The sequence below is a fragment of the Eschrichtius robustus genome, chromosome 10 (genome assembly GCF_028021215.1).
Source record: "Eschrichtius robustus isolate mEscRob2 chromosome 10, mEscRob2.pri, whole genome shotgun sequence".
NCBI classification, from domain to species: Eukaryota; Metazoa; Chordata; class Mammalia; order Artiodactyla; family Eschrichtiidae; genus Eschrichtius; species Eschrichtius robustus.
Genome location: NC_090833.1, coordinates 6,493,358 through 6,512,467, shown reverse-complemented (window position 1 = coordinate 6,512,467; position 19,110 = coordinate 6,493,358). Strand labels below are relative to the sequence as shown.

The following is a 19,110-nucleotide window of genomic DNA, read 5'->3' as shown; positions in this document are numbered from 1 at the left end:
GTGCAGACGCTCATACCCCACAGCAGCCCTCGTAGGCACATAGGTGTGTCGCACAAAACAAGGCATGTTTAGGTTCCGACACTGCTCTGTACTCCTGCCCGGCTTCTCAGCGGGAGGTATGTCTGTAGACTTGAATGAACTCCACAGCTGAGTGTCGGGAGCTCCATGGCCCCCCTTGACGGAGTGTGACACCCCGGGCAGCTGAGCAAAGAGCCGGAGCTGCCAAGATCCTGAGAGTCCGTGTCACACTCCCCTCCATTCCTGCCTGGGCTGCACTGTTAGGTCTAAATTCACAGCTTAGGGACTTCCCTGGTGGTGCAGTGGTTTAAGAATCCGCCTGCCAGCGCACGGGACACGGGTTTGAGCCCTGGTCCGGGAAGATCCCACATGCCGTGGAGCAACTAAGCCCATGCGCCACGGCTACTGAGCCTGCGCTCTAGAGCCTGCGAGCCACAACTACCGAGCCTGCGTGCCACAACTACTGAAGCCCGCATGCCTAGAGTCTGTGTTCCACAACAAGAGAAGCCACCGCAATGAGAAGCCCACGCACTGCAACAAAGACCCAATGCAGCCAAAAGTATAAAATAAAAAAAAAATTTTTAATTAAAAACAAAAGCAAGTGACATGAATGTTTAAAAATGAATGAATGAATGAATGAATATATAAATAAATAAAATTTATTAAAAAAAAAAAAAGAATCCACCTACCAACGCAGGGGACGCAGGTTCGAGCCCTGGTCTGGGAAGACCCCACATGTTGCAAAGCAACTGAGCCCGTGCGCCACAACTACTGAGCCTGTGCTCTAGAGCCTGCGAGCCACAACTACTGAGCCCGAGTGCCACAACTACTGAAGCCCATGTGCCTAGAGGCCGTGCTCCACAACAAAGAGAAGCCACCGCAATGAGAAGCCCGCGCACCGCAACGAAGAGTAGCCCCCGCTCGCTGCAACTAGAGAAAGCCTGCACACAGCAATGAAGACCCAATGTGGCCAAAAATAAAAAAATAAATTAAAAAAAAAAAATGTATTCACAAATCGTACACAATTTTACTGTAAAATGGTAGCTGTTTGCATTAATAAATACACTGTTCTCAGCATCCTGGGGGGCAGCTGAGCTTTCCCAGAGGTTTGGGGAGTTCTGATTAAACATAATGAAAATTAGTAATCAGTGAGGAGGGTTTTAAGAAAATATGGCAAAACCTGGTACAGAGCATGTGGCTCATTTAGGAATGGAAAGCAGAGAAGGGCCTTTGCAAAGCTGACTGACCGGCCAGTGACAAGCTGCAGATGCTTTTCTTTCGAGGAAATTCTGTTTCTAACAAATTGTTGACGACATTACTAAGATCATTCCCACAGTTCACAATGCTACTGTGATGAAAACTCTTGGGGAGGACATTTAGGTCTTGTCTGTGACGGGCCTGGGTGTGTCCCCTTACACACCTGTCCTTCTATAAACACTTACTGCCCTTGCGATGGTCATCCTGGGACAGATCGGCTCGCTGCTAGAGCCTCCGTCCCCAGTACAGTGACACCATCCTACAGAAGACAGGCCGAGGACTCAGGCTTTTTAGCAGTAAAGACACCACAGTGTATGTTGTAATGACAGGAACTTAAAAAAACACACAAAGCCAACAACTTAAGAGTCTGAAAAGTTTCTTCATAATGTTAAAAACCATTTTAAATAAAATTATCACATTTTCAGTAAAACTGATTCATCCTTCCTTGAAACAGAAACACTTGAAATTAAAACATGATTTTTAAAAAATCATGAGGCCTGGCACAGGTGAGCTGGGGGCTGGCTCCTCCTGCTTCTGTAGGCTCTGGGGCTGTTTCCATCTGTGATGCGTCACCGACGGCCTGCAGGCCCTGCTGGATGAAAATAACGCCCAGGGAACTGCCTGTCCTGTCACACCGGAATAATTCATTTTACTCCTCTTCCGGGACCAGAGCGGGGATGCGGGAAGCGACATCTCTGGTGCCATCAGTCATCGTAGTAATAATCTAACTTGGTGAACACAGTTTTGCAGCCTTTGTCAGAGAAAACTCTCTCCTCTTTGGGGAAAAATGTCATCTCCTCGGCCACTCTGCTTACAATGTCCTCGTCAACTTCGTAGCCTCGGGACTGCATTTCGACTCGGATGCACATTTTTAGGTGTTTATATTCCAGGGGGAGGAAGGGAACAAAATAATCAATGAGATTTCGGTCAATTAAGCTGCTGTGCCAGAAGCCACCTGGGGAAAAGAAAAAGGTGCTGTTCATCCACTGTTCACCCACCCGTCCACCTATCCACACGCCTCTGCTGGGTGTCAGCCATGAGGTGGAGCCCCGCACCTGCCCTCATGGGGCTCACAGCCTAACGAGCAGTCAGACTAGCCAGTGAGCTCACCCAGGGCAACCGCGAGGGGCGACGCACCTGTGAGAGCCAAGGGCAGGGTGATGCCGCAGTGGGCAGGAAGGCCTCTCAAGATGTGACCTCTAAGATCTCAGGCGGGTACCCTTCCTATGCATTTATTAAAATTTTTAGATACGAAAAAAAAAAGGATCTGAAGTGGGAAAGGGGCTCACCACCCACCCTGGAACAAGCAGGCAGGCCGAGTAGGAAACGGAACAGATTCACAGAAAGTGAAAGGTGAGAAGAAGAGTTACCAGGGAAGGACCAGCACTCCCGCATCGTGGAAATTTGCGACTGGCCGGGGTTCCAGCGGCTGGGATTAGCAACAGGGTAGAGACCCACTGCCGCTGCCGGCAGGTCCCAACCCTCCAGAGCGTTTGGGGGACCAAAAGCTAGAATCCTCAGTAATGTGTGAAGACAGCGCTCTGTTACGGCCACAGGGCTCGCACTTTCCCTGGATGAGGCCTGCCTCTGCCCAGTCTCGGGTCCTCCGAGATTCTCGGCCTCTTGACCCTCCCACTTCCCCTTCTGAGACGACGCAGCACCCATTGGATCACACTCAGCGTTTCTTCATGAGGACGGTTCCCCTTCCGCCTTGCCGCTTCACCCCTGTGCCTTAATCCCGGTCTGCCTCTGACACCAACTCCATCCTGTATTTTTCCCCCACACCACCAAGCGGTTCTCTGAGCCCACCTGCGTTCAGCTCAATTCTGATACTCTCTACCTGGAGACTCCGTCAGATCCCACAGGTTAAGGACTCAGCCCCACAAGACCATCCCCTCCTTCAGCCACCAACCGAAAGTTCGGGTTGTCACCCGTGCTTCTGAGGTTCCAATGACCCCCTCCTTGGGTTCAATTAATTTGCTAGAGCAGCTCACAGAAACTCAGAGAAACATTTTCTTACTAGATTACTGGTTGATTATACAAGGATATAACTCAGAAACAGCCAGCTGGAAGAGATGCACAGGGCAAAGTATGTGGGAAGGGGCGTGACCCTTCCATGACCTCTGAGCGCATCACTCGCCCCAGATCTCCACGTGCTCACCAACCTGGAAGCTCTCCACACCCTGTCCTTTAGGGGTTTTATGGAAAATTCTTTACATAGCCACGGTTGATTAAATCACTGGCCATTGGCGACTGATTCAGCCTTCAGCCCCTCTTCCCTCCTGGGAGGTCTACGAGGGCTGGAGACTGAAAGTTCCAACCCTCCAATCAAGGGTTGGTTCCCCTGGAAGCCACCCCCCACCCTGGTATTTTTCAAAAGTCACCTCATTAACACAAACTCTGATGTGGTTGAAAGGGGTTTGTTAGGAATATCAAAGACACCATTATGGCTCTATCACTCTGAAACTCCAAGGGTTTTAGGAGCTCTGTGCCAGAAAATGCGGACGAAGACCAAATATACTTTTCTTACTATCAGTCACATCTGGGGTTTATTCTTTTCTTGCCCAACAGTGCTTTGCACACAGCTGGTGCTCAATAAACATCTGACAGCCCGGATGCGGTGGAGTCTGTGGCCGTGGGAAAGAAGCACACCGAGCGCTGAGCAGCAGCAAGCCGGACAGCCCTGGGCAGCTCGTCTCCAGCAGGCCTGCCCTGTGCCAGGCGCGCCTGAGGCCCGAGGCAGGGGATGGAGCAGGGCCAGGCGGACGTGGACCGGCCACCCAGTAAACAGACGATTCCAGGTAGCGCCGGGGCCTGTGAGCACTGAGCTGGGGCCATTAGGCAAGGAGAGCAGAAAGCTAATCAGCCAGGGAGTCAGGACGACAAGGACCCGCCACACAGGGGCCCCGAAGAGTGCTCAGGTGGAGCAAGTGACTTTACAAACCACCGACCGACCACTGACCGACCACCCCGCAGTCCACATCCTCAGCCTGACCTCCCCCCGCTCCGCCCCGGAACTGCACTGGAACTTCAGCCGCCTGCCCCACATCTCTGCCTTCAGACGAGTCATCCCTTGCCGGACACGTCCCTCTTCATCTCCCACCCTCTCTGCAAACCTCCTCCTCCTGCAGGCCGGCCCCTAAATGGCAGTGCCACCCTGCCAAGTGCTCAGGCCAGATTCTCGATTTGTCTCTCTCATTCCCACACACAGTCCCTTAGGAAATCTTATTGTTTCCACCTTCAAATCCCAGTCAGACCGTGTCCCACCTCCCCCACGGCTGCCACGCTGGGCCAAGCCGCCAGCATCTCCCCTAAGGTTGTTGCAGCCGCTCCTTGCTGGCCTCCCCGTCCCTGCTGCCTTCAGTCTGTTCTCCACCCAGCAGCCAGGTGGTCCTGTTAAAACTAGGTCCGATCAGGGAACTGTCTGCTCAAAACCCTCCAGGGGCTCCCTCTTGCACTTGGAGCCAAGCCCAAGGCCCTCCTGTGGTTCCCCAGGCCTTCCACAATCTGCACCCCACCCCAAGCTCCACCTCTCATCTGACCTCCTGTCCCCTGCCTTCATCCTGGCCCAGGCACACTCCTGCCTCAGGGCTCTTGCGTGTGCTGTTCCCTCCCATGGAATGCTTTTCCCTCCCGTGTCCACATGGCTCTCTCACTCCTCAGGTCAGCCCAGATGTCACCCTCACAGTAAGCCTTCCCTGACCACTGTATTTAAAACTGCAGGGACTTCCATGGTGGCGCAGTGGTTAAGAGTCCGCCTGCCAGGGCAGGGGACACAGGTTCGATCCCTGGTCTGGGAAGATCCCACGTGCCGCGGAGCAGCTAAGCCCATGCGCTACAACTACTGAGTCTGTGCTCTCGAGCCCGCAAGCCACAACTACTGAAGCCCACGTGCCACAACTTACTGAAGCCCGCGCGCTTAGAGCCTGTGCTCTGCAACAAGAGAAGCCACCGCAATGAGAAGCCCGTGCACCACAACGAAGAGTAGCCCCCGCTCACTGCAACTAGAGAAAGCCCGCGTGCAGCAACGAAGACCCAACACAGCCAAAGATAAATTAATTAATTAATTAATTAATTTTAAAAATTAAAAAGTAAATAAAACTGCAGCTCACCCTCGTCCCACACCCCCCAACCCCTATTTATTGGTTTACTTTTTTCCCTATTGTGGGGAAAGCGGAAGATAAATCTCTACCTCTACGTAGATATGGGTCCCGGCATCTGACACGTTTCCTTACTTGTTATCATTAGGATAGAGACTCCACGAGAGTAAGGATTTCTGTTTTGGCTCACTGCTGTGTCCCCAGTTCTTGGACCAGTGCCTGACACCTAGTAGGTGCTCAACAAATACGTTGAGTGAACGAATGAAAGAGTTCAGCCATCTGCCTAAGGCCGGAGTCAGGACGTGGCTGAGCCAGGCCTGCCCAGATCCGAAGCTCATCCTCTGGAACCCTCTGGAACCTGCAGAGTGGGTTCTAGGCCAGAACCACTTGCTGTGGTATTCAGGGGCTGAGACTTCTACTGCATGTGTTCATACTTCTGGCATGCCAAGAATCTACTCAACATATTACAAAATATTTTGTGTTTCACCGTTAACATTCCACTTGCACGAATTGACATAAAATAGCCCATTACTGTTCATGTAACTCTGAAGTGCTATGAATTTCTTGACAAGTCTGTTTCAGAGGAGACCTTCTGTTTTACAATTTCAAGAACAAACCTGAGCAAATGGTAGCGTTCAACCCACATGGCTCACGGATTTTACCCAGTGAGTCAGTCTCCAACATGGTGTCTTTCCACATCCAAGGGTTCAAGGTCAAAAGTGAATGTGTCAGGTCACTGGCAAAGCAATGAGCTTGGTAGTAAAAGCTCACACTCTGGAATAGAGATACCTAATAGGCTGTGTGTCCTTGGGCAAGGGGCTCTCTCTCTGAGCCTCAGTTTCCTCATCTATAAAATGAGGACAGTAATAGTTTCTACCCCAGGAGGTTATTGTGGAGATTAAAGGAAACATGCAGGTAGAGAGTTTCACACAGTGCCCAGTACAGAACAGGGGCCCAGCCACTGCTTGGCTGTTACTCCCGGGCACAGACCCTCAGGGTTCTAGGTCAATGTGCAGAAAGAGAGGGACCTAACGGCCCCATCTCCTCCATCAGAGGCTCCCCAGCAGCCTTCCTTGTTCCACCACCCGCTTTTACAAAGGAAAATGATTTGGCTGAAAAAACCAGGAAACGAATTTTTAATATCTTGATGATCAACAATGTCCCTATTTCTTTAAAACAGCATCTCCCAAACTTGCGTATGTGTAAAAGTCACCTGGAGTTTGTTAACACAGATTCCCTCAGGAATTTGGACTCAGTAGGCCTGGGGAAGGGACTGAGAATTGGTATTTCTAACCAGCCCCCAGGTGATGGTGAGGTCGTCAATTTAAAACTTAAAGGCGTGGGATCATGAAGTAGGGGGACGTTGTGCTGGGAACGGATGGCCTCGCTTACTGTTGTTTTTTTTTTTTGGCCACACTGCACTGCATTTGGGGTCTTAGTTCCCCAACCAGGGATCGAACCCACGGCCTCTGCATTGGAAGTACGGAGTCTTAACCACTGGACCGCCAGGGAAGTCCCCCCACTTACTGTTCTTGTTATTGAAGGCCGACACAGACAAGGCATGCTCCATGTCTCTGAGCTTGATTTCTTCCCTCTGCTTTCCACTTCTCCAGAAATCTAAAGCCACGTCTGTGATCCTTTCTGCTCCAGCATTGCTGCAAAAGAACTCTAGTGAATAAGGACTGGGGTTTTTTCCCCGAAGCCCCCAGCCTGGGGCTCAGAGCTCTTCAAACCATGTCCCAGCCCCGACTTTACCTGAGAAATACGAAGATGGCTTTCTGATAGGAGACCCCATCCAAGTTGTCATAATAGTCTAGGTAAGGCTTGATGGCATCTATGAGGCCAGCATGCATCTTGTCCATCTCATCAAATATGAAGATGGACCTCGCACAGGCACTCACGTTGCCGCGAATCCACGACTGTAACTGATCCTGAACGACAAGAGGGAAGAGCCAATACAGATGCTCAGAGTGCGAGTGACACCACCAGATTGAGCACTATTAACGCTACAACCGCCTCTACAAAGGCTGCATTTACGGACTGCTTACTGTGTGCTCCCCGCTGTGCTAAGAACTTTATACAAGCTCTTTTGTTTCTCCCCACAACGCCACGTAGTGGGCATTATCATACCCATTGTACAGATGAGGAAACTGAAGCACAGAGAGCATAGTCAACTGAGATTACAAACTTTGCCCAAGATTACAAAATTAGTATGTGACAGAGCTAAGATCTGAATCCCACCCTGCCTGATTCCAAGGCCCCACACTCTGATTGTAATTCTTGTCCTGCGACATGTCACGTCGACGCTGTGTCACTGAGTTGCAGGGCCTCTGTCATCAAAATGGCAACGTTAACACATATCCTGTGTACACCAGCCTTCCTGGAAGAAGGCAGAGACCAAGTGACCTCTTCTCTCATTCAGTCCTTAGATCAGCCTGGAGATGGGCTCTAACTTTCCGATGGGGGAAGTGAGGAGAACTCAAGTGCACACACACTTGGGGATGAGTGTGGTGAGGCAACACTCTTGAGTTTCTGGAACAATGCCTGGAGGTTGCTGAAATAAATTTGCTTAAGTGGAACATTCCCTAAGAACATATTTAGGCACTTCTTATATTAAACAATCAAGATAAGAAGGAGAAAGGACCCTTTACATCAGAAATTTGAACTATGGTTCTATACAGTTCTTTCCTGGATGTTTCCCCCTATGGTAAGGAGAAAGAATTAGCTACCTGTTTCTGAGGAAAATTCTGTAAGTTACAATGACTTGACTTCTTGACTTCTTATGATTTGGGGTTTTGCTTGGCTACTTGGACCATGGTTACAATGTTCCATGGGTACACATTTAACTTAAGCAGTAACTCTGCTCTGCAGGTATGGACTAACCTCTATTTACAGAACGAGAACCTTAGGGGAGCTGAAGTGACTTGCCCGAGTCCACAAAGCGAACCACCTTTTAAACAAGGATTCCTTCATGTCTGGCAGGCTCCAGCAGCCAAGGTCTTCCCATTCTGCTTCTCCCACTTACAGACAACAACAGAGAACATGTATCGAGCACTCACTACAGGTAAGATGCTGTTCTAACCACTGTTCATACAATGTTTTATTGTGATCTTCCAAAACCCATCATAGTTACTACTGTGTTCCCTATTTCACAGATGAGGAAACTGAGGTGTAGAGAGGTTAAGTAACTTGCTCAAAGTCACATAGCTATTAAACAGTGAAGACAGAATGCTAACTAGGGTGACTAACTCATCTCTATTTGCCTGGAACTTTCTCAGTTGTAGCACTGAAGGTCCCACATCCCAGAGACTCCTGGACAGTTGGTGACCCTGATGCTCTCCCAAGCCAAAGGGAAAAATGTGTTCACACAAGTGAGGATTAAAAAAGGCAATAGTTAACGTTGATTTGAACGCTTATGTGCCAGGCATCATGTTACATACTTGACACACAGAGCTCAAGAAATCCTCACAACTGCCATTTGACAGGTGAAGAACCTGAGTCTCAGGGAGGTCAGGTGACTTTCCCACAATTACACAGCTGTAAGGAGCCTTAGGGCTCAAATCCAGGTGTGCCTGCTGACAAAGCCAGACTGTTAAATAGGGAGTTAAACCGTAAAAGCAAACTTAGGCCTCCCTAGAAACGTTTCCTCTTTTATAAAACGTGTTAAGATTTGAAGATCTTTAAACTGGATTTGATTATGTCCGTCTCTCAAATCCTGTGACCCCACTTACTATCACACTGAGCCTGTTTTCAGAAACCACCACGAGCTTTGATGGTATAGTTGCTCCCTGCATCTCCAACCCTCCGTAAGTTCCACACTTTTCAAAGAGGAACTGATGCATTTTCAGGGCTCTCTCATTTCAACACGGAATTTCCAAATCCCGTTCCCCAACAAAGAAACCCCAAACCCAGCATCATCCAGGAAGGATCCCGAAATTTGGCCCTTGCCTTATACAGGGTGATGTTGGAGACGTGAGGGAAGTGCAGTGTGGCCACAAACAGGTGGACGTAGTCACTGTTCAGACCACCCTCGTAAATATTCTCTGCGATGATCTTGCTGACAAAATTTTTGCCGGTGCCCGTCCACCCGTGTAGGGAGAGGGTGAGAGGTTTCTTGGGCTTCGGGTTGCTTATGAAGCCAGACACAGCATTTAAGATGACTTTCTTTGCAAGATGCTGTCCAAAGAGCTTGCTGTCCAGATCCTTCTGCAGCGCTGGGAAAAACAAAGCCAGTCAGGCGGGGAGTAGGGGGACACACGTGGCAAAACGCAGCCCAGTTGACAGGCTCATGTGAAAGCCAGCAAAGCCCGCTAAGCTCTTCAAGCGTCTAGTGAGATGCGGAAGTAGGTAAGCACTTGGCCCAGGTGACCGGCGGGTCCAGCAGGCCCTCCCTCTGCTAGTCCTGCCCGTTCCCGAGCCCTCCTTCCTGAAGAGACCCTTGGCTCCAGTGCCTCCGCCACCAGCGTGAGCCCCTCACCCCCGCTCGGTCCCTCCCACCCCACGCCCGGCAGGAAAAGGGCGGCGGTTCGGCCCCCACTGCTCCGCGCCGGAAGAGTCCCCACCAGCCTTCCCGTCTCCGGCGAGGAAGGAGTAAAAACTCTCTGCAGGAAGTTCCCAATCGTCCACACTCCCAGCTTCTGAGCGAAGGTGCCCAAGCAGTAGCTGGCCTCCGCAGGTCTCCGACCAAAGTCCGGTCTGCCTGTGGTCGTGGCCCAGGAGCCAGGCCCCATCCCGCACTCCGGTTCCGGGTCCGGCCCCCGCCGGCCTCAGCACTGCCCGGGCTTCCGGGCCTCCTGGACCCCAGCCTCTGACCCCCGCCCCAGCCCTAGCACCAGCCCCCAGCCCCCGCCCCATCCTACCGTCTCGGCTGAGGCTCTGCTTCTGGCTGCAGCACTCGGCGAACAGGCAGTAGAGGCGCGGGTAGGAGATGTAGCCGGTGAGGACGCCGGCCAGGGCCAGTCCCAGGCTGATAGGCTCCACCGCCCGCACCGCCAACGGCGCCAGCAGCACCAGGCCCAGCGCGGCCCGGCTCAGCTTCATGCCCGGACCCGCGCCGCCCCGCGCGTTCTCGCGCCTACCGCAGACCGGCGCTACCGCCAGACTGCACTTCCGGTCCCTCCCGCCGGGGCCGCCATCTTTGTAGCGGGCGGACCTCCTCCGACGCCGGCGGCCGCCATCTTTGTGAGGGGCAGGCCCGTGCCTGCTTTGGGCGCTGGGGCCGCTGGAGGGGCCAATTTTTTTTTTTAATAAAACATTTTTGGGAACAGTTTTACATTTATAGAAAAGTTGACAGGACAGTACAGAGAGGTTCCATATTACCACACCCCCGCCCGCACAGTTTCCCCTATTATTAACATCTTACATTAGTATGTTACATTTGTTAAAATTAATGAACTTATATTGCTAGATTGTAACTAAAGTTTCTTCATATTTCCTTAGGTTTTACCTAACGTCCTATTTGTGATCCGGGATCCCATCCAAGATACCACATTATATTTAGTTGTCATGTCTCCTTAGCTCCCCTTGGCCGTGACTGTTTCTCAAACTTTCCTTGGTTTTGATGACCTTGAGAGTTTGCGGGGAGTACTGGTCAAATCTTTTGTAGGATCCCCAACTACTGGAATTTGTCTGATGCTTTCCTTATGATTAGACTGGAGTTACGGGTTTTGGGGAGGAATATACTTTACAGAGATAAAGTGCTATTTTTATAACATCATATCAAAGGTACACAGTCAACATGATTTATGACTGTTGATGTTGACCTTCATCACCTGGATAAGGTAGTGTTGGTCAGGTCTCTCCCAGGTAACGATACTTCCACTCATTCATTCATCATTTTGAGGATCGCCTATGGACTCGATCCTGGGGATTCAAGAAAAAGTGAGGCACACGTGATTCCTGCCTTCAGTGACCTTGCATTCATTCGAGTGAAGGGGAAAAAAAGCTAGAAGAAAATCTGGTTTACAGATGAGAAAACTGAGGCTCCGAGGCGAACGGATTTGTCCAACGATTTAAGGAAGCTGTGAGCAGGGCTCAGATCTGACTCCAAAGCCACACTTCTCTAACCACACAATAATACCTGCTTTAAATCAGCCCAGGAGTCAACCGACCTGTTCTTTCCTCGTCACAACCTGTGTAACTACCTCAGGAAAAATGGCACAGGTGGGCCATACTTGACAGCTCAGAGACTGGAGCCTGTCCACCTCTCTTAAACTAAATGAGAAAACCCCTCTCAGTGACTGAATTTTGCTTTTGAGCTGCCAACCCCCAGACTATGAACACATTACCTAGCGTTGGTATAAGAAGACGCAATACAAACAATAAGGCTGGGTCCATTTCATATTTAATACTTAAGTGCTAAAAGTGATAGAAATTGTTTTTTCTTTCATAATGAAAAGAAACAGATAATTTTGTAAAAGTCAGAAAATACTAGTGTCCCTTTGATCTCAACCTAGATTTTTCTGCTGTCAGCTGGATCCACTGTAAACTGTGAAGGATGCATTTCTGAACCCCACTCCAGATACTTGAAAATAGGAGACATGATTGCATATATAATAATAATAAAACCACAATCTAAAGGGTATTATCTCACCCTGAAACACACAACTGTTTCCTCCTGACCCAGGGCAAATATTAGGAGAAAGTCAACATATTTACAAACGAGATTTAATAATGCTCTCAAGAATAGAGTTTGTCCCCAAATAGGAAAACTACACATTGTTTCAAAAGGTTACAAATTCAGTGCCTGCAAAATCCAGCAGGTAAGCAGCAGGACTGATAGAGTCTGTTTTGGGAACTGTCTGCTAGCCAATGAGCAGGCTTCTGTCCAGGAAGCCTTTGATCAGGGGGATAAAGGGAGTGAACGACACTATTTACATCCCACTTTGCACCTCTCCCCTTTAGCCTCCCTCAGTACCGCCTGTTCATCTTCTTGAACTTCTCGTAGTGATAGTCATCTGTGGCCTTCTCGTTAGCAGGACGCTTGCGGTTGGGAGGGGACCCTGAGAAGGAAAAGAGGAAAAGCTGTTTGCCATGCTGGAAGCCAACAACAGGCTTAGCTCCACGTAGGCAAGGACGACCATGCCTGTCTCACTCCCTACAGGAGCCCCAGTGCCTACTCTAGTGAACAGGAACATAGTAGGGCCTCAGTAAGTACCTGTTTTTGGGTGAATAGCAATAAACATGGTGGAGTCAGGTGTCAGCCAAAATATGCTGACTTCAATGTTAGACCAGGTGAACAGCAGTAGCTACGCTTCATTGAGAGCTTGACAACATACCAGGCATGGCACTAAATCTTTTTAGACAAGACTTCCTTTCACCCACCCAGCAATCCTAGCAGGGGCATGTTACCATCTCTGCTCAGAGAGGTTAGCTGATTTGCTCAAGGTCACTCAGGAAGTGAAGGTAGGCTGAGTTGAACCCAAGTCTGGTGCCTCCAAAGTCCCTTCCTAGGTATTAATAATAGGAAGCTCTTTGGGAATCAAAGACTACACAGCTAAGGTGTTACAGAAAATAATTTCTCAAGTAGGAAGGAAGAAACAGAGCAACAGGCTGGATTTTCAGAAACCTCAGCAAATTTAGCATTTCCTTAGAATCATCCCATTGTTGATGAGAAAGATGACACCGCCTGGTGCTGGTGAGCACGTGGGAAAGGGGCACTGCTGGACGTTGCTGGCGGGAGAACAAATTAGGATCATTTGGAGAGTTCTCAGAAGGCAGCTTTAGGACATGACATAGGCAAGAATGATCATCATTAAATAGGGGAAAATGGGAAACAACCTAAGTGTCCTGCCAGAGGGAAATGGTTAGACTATAGGACCTCTATCTGTACAGCAGAACGTGATATGGCCATTGAAAGGGAAAATGTATTTACTGTCATGGAGAGACAGGCAGAGCACACTAAAAAGCTGTGAGATCCTATTAAGTATGTATACAGCATATGCCTATTTTTTAAAAGTGGGCAAGGTTATACACAGTCAGCCCTTGGTATCCCTGGGTTCCGCATCCATGGATACGGAGGGCTGACCATGGGACTTGAGAATCCACAGACTTTGGTGTCTGCAGCGGGTCCTGGAACCAGTCCCCCACGGATACTGAGGGATAACAATGTATAAAAATGTTAACAGGGGCCGTCTTTGGGTGGTGAAATTATGATTAACTTTTAATTTACTTTTGCTTATTGAAATTTTCTAATTTTTTGAGTCTCTATTATATTTGACAGCCCAGCGAATCCTTAGAGCAACCCCAAGTGGTAAGTTTTATTACTATCCCCATCTTAGAGGTAAAGAAACTGAGGCTTGGACAGGGGAAGGCACATGACCATGGTCCAGAGAATGGGCTAGAACCCAGATGCCCTGACCCCAAAGCCCAAGCGCCGCCCCTGCCGAGTCCCTCCCCACCCCCACGGGCCCTGGGAAGCGGTCACGCCAGGCGGCCCGAGGCCTCTGCTGTACTCACGCTCAGGCTCCGGCTTCTCTGTGTCACCCACTCTCAACGGTCGGGCTTTGGGCTCTTCTTTGTTTCTCCGTATGGGAGCATTGAGCTCCTCGTGATAAACTGGACCAAAAGAGGCCAGGGGACGGGTCAGACAGACTTTGGGAACCCAGGGACCTCAACCCAATGGTGTGGGCTGGAGCTGCTTCCCCAGAGACGCGACACTTACATCGGTTGTGCTGCACGTAATTCACAGCCATGTTGGTGGGCACAAAGGATGTCTCACTGTCTTTCTTCTTGTTCTGCTGCTCTGCCAGCAGACGGGCCTTGGCATCCTCCGTGGAAATGATATTTTTTATTTTAGCACTATGGGGAGAAAGGAGCCACACCACAGTGAGATCATCACACCTTTGGGCCTCAGATGGAACTGACTAAAGGGGCTGGCAGCCCCCCCGCCACTGCATAAGGACGTCATCTTTCTTGGGGCACAGCTCTCTACAATTTACCAACTCCCCTGCGGTCAGATTGTCACGGAGCTCTCCCAGCATCGGAGGTGCAGGAGTTACTCTCTTCTGATCAAGAGGAAATTGAGCTGGAGGTCAGGTGAACTGACTAAGGCTCAAAGCTAGTAAGGCCAAAAAGGAAGCGAGAACCCAGAAGTCTCCCAACTTTCTACCACACCCGAAGATGATAATGACCACTGTATTTCCTCCACAAAAATCCCCTTTTGGAGCAGATGCTTTTTAGTAAAAATGAAAGAAGGACCACGGGGTGGGTGAGCCTTTATCATTGCTCCTGCTAGAATAAGGCAGAAGAATACAAGGACCTGAATAGAAGAGCTGAAGAGCTGTGAACAAAGGCTAAATAAGAACATTCTTGGGGGCTTCCCTGGTGGCGCAGTGGTTAAGAATCTGCCTGCCAACGCAGGGGACACGGGTTCGAGCCCTGGTCTGGGAAGATCCCACATGCCGCGGAGCACCTGGGCCCGTGAGCCACAATTACTGAGCCTGCGCGTCTGGAGCCTGTGCTCCGCAACAAGAGAGGCCGCGACAGTGAGAGGCCCGTGCACCGTGATGAAGAGTGGCCCCCGCTTGCCGCAACTGGAGAAAGCCCTCGCACAGAAACGAAGACCCAACACAGCCATAAATAAATTAAAAAAAAAAAAAAAGCGCACATATATTAAAACAAAAAAAATTCTTGTTTTCGGCAGAGTCCCTTGTCTCTTTAACTACTTCTGACCAACCCTTCAGAGAAACTCCTGGCAACAACCATGTCAGCCTGCCACAGAAGACAGTTTATGTCTGTGGGTTTCCAAGGAGGCAGGTTAAGAAACAGTCCCTTAACTCTGAACTGGAAAGCAGAGAGCTCGTCCTTTCTGCCTAGGGGTGGGGGGAGGCGCGACCGCAGGTCGGAAGCGCACTCGATGCCGAGGTCCACCTCCGGGATGCCGCTCAGCATCTGGTTGGACAGCATCTCCTCGGTCTTCTTTGCTGAGGAGACCCGGATGTTTTCCGGCAGTTCGTAAAGGCAGTCCTCTGCGTTCTTCGGCTTGACTTTCTGTTCCTCGTGTTCCACGATCCCTTTCCGCTTCTTCAGCTCCGTCTCAATGTACTTCATCCTGAAATGAGATACCCAAAGGCCTCAAAGAGGGGCAGGAGAGCTCACAACTGGTGTCTTTTAAATGAGTGGTCCCCAACACTGGCTCACGGAGCCGTGATGGTTGACGATGAAGTTGCCATCGTTCCATGGAGAAGGAGAAAAATAAAAATAACTTGAGTTTTTAAATCAAGCTAAAATTTTTCAACTTAAAGCACCAACCTATATTATGAGATTCTGTCCTACCACACCATGTGTAAGGTTCTTTGAAGACAAAAAGATAATGGTAGATGGTAGTTTGTTTAACAGCCTTGTTGGCAAAATGAAAAATAGGCAAGTCCTTTGTTTATCCCTGCAATTTTGCGGGGGGTGGAACATTACTAGTCAAGGAATCTAAAATTCCAAGAACCACACTTTTAAAGAATTTTTGAGTTTTTCAAAGTCCTCAAGCCTCAGGGGGTGGCGAAAGGGGAGGCAGGGGCGCGAGAGGGGCCAATCTGCTGTCTTTGGATAAGTCTAGAAATGTCATCTGTGACAAAATATCTTGGACTCTGTCTGGCTGGAGCCCTCGCCCAATCTCTTACTGATGAACAGACTGACACCTACATGTCCGCGTCCTCGTCCCTTCGGTTGGTTTCTGCAGAGAATGACGTCCCCAGATGGAGGTCTTCCTCTTCACTGATCCTAAAAAAAGAGAACAGTGAAGCAGAGCCTTAGAGTCACCGCTAAATGAGGCTGAGTGTGATGTTACCTGAATAAAACAAGTATGCAACGAAACGTACAACATCCTGTTTATGGTCAAAAAATATATACATATATATGATATGTAAATAGAAGGAACTCTGGGAACATATGCAAGCACACTGACGGCCTCTGGACATACCTCGGGGGAACGAGTAGATTCGTTTATATTTCACTTTTGTATCGTTTGTATTATTTTTGTAATTGTGTTTCTATGTTTTCCTCAAAAAAGAAAAACAACTTCCACGTGGGTTTGAAAGACAATATATAGGGGCTTCCCAGGTGGCACAGTGGTTGGGAGTCCACCTGCCAGTGCAGGGGGACACGGGTTCGAGGCCTGGTCCGGGAGGATCCTACATGCCGCAGAGCAACTAAGCCCCTGCGCCACAGCTCTGGAGCCTGCGAGCCACAACTACTGAAGCCCGTGCGCCACAACTACTGAAGCCCGTGCACCTGGAGCCTGTGCTCCGCAACGGGAGAGGCCACTGCAATGAGAAGCCTGCTCGCCACAACTAGAGAAAGCCCACGCGCAGCAGCGAAGACCCAACGCAACCAAGGATAAATAAATAAATTAAAACAAAAAAAAAGACAATATACAATGCACCTTTGCAAGAGGTGCCTACCTGCATCACTCTAAGTTAACTTTTGAAGAGTTTTTGTTTTCTTTGTTTTTAAACAACGTACCCTTTACAAAGCACAAAGGGTACTCCAAGATGTCCCATTAAAGCTGCGGCAGGACCCAGCTCCCTGGGGGAACACAGACCCAGGCAGGGGCTGCAGGTGAATTTGCCTCTCAGCCAGTTTTGCACTTACTTATCTTTGCCCCTTTCCTTTAGTTTCTTCATGTCCACCATCCCGCCTGTCTTCATCTGAAAGGGATCATCCTGCAGACAGCAAACACAGCCGAGAAGAAGCATCTATATAACTTGCAGTGGAATTTTTTTTTTTTCTTTTAAGAAAACACAATCATCCACTGAAGAGCAGCCACATCTTCCCACTGCCCAAGGAGGACCCCACAACTTACCACTAGAGTGGTCTCTTCTTGTACCTTCTCTCCCACCAGCAGGGCTACAGCACTGAGAAAAGCCAAAAAGTCGGGGAGAGAGAGAGAGAAAGGGCACAATTCAGAGATGAGGAGAAACATTTAGGAAGTCTGTAGGTTGCAACATTAGGGCAATGGTGAGATTTGCTGGGTGAACACTGAAGCCGGCTGGAAAAACCTACAAGAATAACAGGGTCCAAGAAACACTCCAGACGCTGGAGGTGGGGGTAGTGGTGACGTCAGTGGTACATTTTCCTGTAAAGTCATTTAGCATTATCTTGGCTTAGAAATCTCATTTCTAAGATTATGCCTTCAGGGAAAATGAAGCTAAAGACAAATGCAGAAAAATACTATTGCAGCCTTATTTGATGGTGAAATTTTAAAAAATGATGTACAGGTCCCAAAATAAGGGGTAAGTTAAATTATGATATGTACATCTGATAGAATATTATGCAGATATTAAAAAGGTTTTCGGAAAAATTACCCACAATGTGGTTGAATGCTCACAATATCATGAGTTGAAAATACAGCAGTCCCCCTTTATCTGTGGTTTCACTTTCCACAGTGTCAGTCATCTGCAGTCCAAAAATATTAAATGGAAAATTCCAGAAATAAAAAATTCGTAAGTTTTAAATTACCAGCTGTTATGAATGGTGTGATGAATCTCTGCCATCCTGCCCCGTCCCACAAAGGAGGTGAATCATCCTTTTGTCCTGAGTGTCCACACTATACATTACTCACCCATCAGTATAGGAAAAAATAATCTACATAAGGTTCAGTACTACCCAGGCTTCAGGTATCCACTGGGGGTCTCAGAACATAGCCCCCGTGGATAAGAGGGGACTACCGAAGAAGAATAGAATAAAAGTGAAGCTGCTCATCGTCTTTACAAAAAAGAGACAAAACAGACAAGAAACGAACATTCAATGTTAACACTGATCACCTCTGTATGGGAGAATTATGGGTACTGTTTATTTTTATGATTATACTTTTCTAAATTTTCCCAAACTCTTAACAATCAGTGTGCATTTCACAATTAATCACAGTGTGCGTTTGACAATAAAAACACTGATCAATGACCTGTTTCTGACCTCTGGAGCAAACTTCAAGATCACAAGGCTCGGGGCATGTCCTGGTTAAACATCTGCAAAAAACGCTTGGACCCCTCCCCAGGCAGTACTAGGTGTAAAGTGTGTCAAGAGAAGGGGCTATGTCTGAGGAGATGTTTGTGACAGCGACCGGGTGGGGATGGGGGAGTCGGGGTAGGTGGTGTCTCGGTCATCCCCTCCTCCTCCTCCTCCTCCGGGTCCTCTCCCCCACGCAGTACCCACCTCACCCCGTTGGGCCTCTTCCTCAGGTTCTGCACCTCTCGGGTCTCTTCCAGTTTTAATCTAAAAAAACAAAAAACAAAAGGCAATGCACAGGCTGAGAGACCCTCCACGGAACTCAGAGTCAAAAGGCAGCTTCGACGGACACCCCTGCCCCGCTGCCTGCCCGCAGTGGTCCAGAGGGTGACTCTGCGTCTGGACCCACCAACGGGAGTCAGAACCGCTGCGCATGCCAGGGGCACCTCTCCCAACCATGAGACCTTGGGGCGGCGGTCTCATCCCTAGCGGCCTCAATTTCTTCGCAGAAGGGGATAACAACCCGGCTCATAATTAGCAATGTTGTCAAAGAGGTGCCTGGCCGGTGGCGAGTCCCCCTAGGCTGCCTCTCTCTTCCTGCCCCGTGGAAGCCCGCCCCAAACGCACCGAACCTCCTCTGAGTCCTGCTCATCGTCCTCCGACTCCGAGTCGGCCCGGCGCCGGCGGAAAGTCTTCCCGGTGACCGGCATAGTCGCGCCAACCCCACGGTCTAACCGCCGAGCCCCTGCGCTGAGATCTAAGATACTTCCGGCGCTCAGCAGTGAGATCAGAGCGCCGG

At 49.5% G+C, this 19,110-nt stretch overlaps 2 protein-coding genes across 2 annotated transcripts; both read right to left on the bottom strand.

The window, feature by feature from the left end:
- Positions 1-1,634: 1,634 nt before the first annotated feature.
- On the bottom strand, positions 1,635-10,479 carry TOR1A (torsin family 1 member A). Its single transcript, XM_068552790.1, has 5 exons — positions 10,235-10,479; positions 9,324-9,589; positions 7,131-7,306; positions 6,903-7,030; positions 1,635-2,230 (listed from the first exon to the last, which is right to left on the bottom strand). Exons 1-5 carry the CDS (start codon positions 10,413-10,415, stop codon positions 1,980-1,982), a joined length of 1,002 nt encoding a protein of 333 aa, XP_068408891.1. The 5' UTR covers positions 10,416-10,479; the 3' UTR covers positions 1,635-1,979.
- A 1,546-nt stretch (positions 10,480-12,025) lies between these two features.
- C10H9orf78 (chromosome 10 C9orf78 homolog) lies at positions 12,026-19,076 on the bottom strand. The gene is made up of 9 exons (XM_068553400.1): positions 18,939-19,076; positions 18,519-18,578; positions 17,170-17,221; positions 16,959-17,029; positions 16,011-16,088; positions 15,229-15,426; positions 14,038-14,174; positions 13,833-13,931; positions 12,026-12,376 (listed from the first exon to the last, which is right to left on the bottom strand). Exons 1-9 carry the CDS (start codon positions 19,019-19,021, stop codon positions 12,285-12,287), a joined length of 870 nt encoding a protein of 289 aa, XP_068409501.1. The 5' UTR covers positions 19,022-19,076; the 3' UTR covers positions 12,026-12,284.
- Between the last annotated feature and the right edge of the window lie 34 nt (positions 19,077-19,110).

Coding starts and splice junctions, on each gene's coding strand:
- TOR1A (XM_068552790.1), bottom strand. CDS start 10,415: ATGAAGCTGAGCCGGGCCGCGCTGGGCCTGGTGCTGCTGGCGCCGTTG. Junction 7,307..9,323: donor CCAACATCACCCTGTATAAG/GCAAGGGCCAAA, acceptor CTTGTCGTTCAG/GATCAGTTACAGTCGTGGAT. Junction 7,031..7,130: donor GCCATCTTCGTATTTCTCAG/GTAAAGTCGGGG, acceptor GTTCTTTTGCAG/CAATGCTGGAGCAGAAAGGA.
- C10H9orf78 (XM_068553400.1), bottom strand. CDS start 19,021: ATGCCGGTCACCGGGAAGACTTTCCGCCGGCGCCGGGCCGACTCGGAG. Junction 17,030..17,169: donor AAGAAGAGACCACTCTAGTG/GTAAGTTGTGGG, acceptor TGCTGTCTGCAG/GATGATCCCTTTCAGATGAA. Junction 14,175..15,228: donor GAGGTGGACCTCGGCATCGA/GTGCGCTTCCGA, acceptor TTCTCCCCATAG/TGCTAAAATAAAAAATATCA.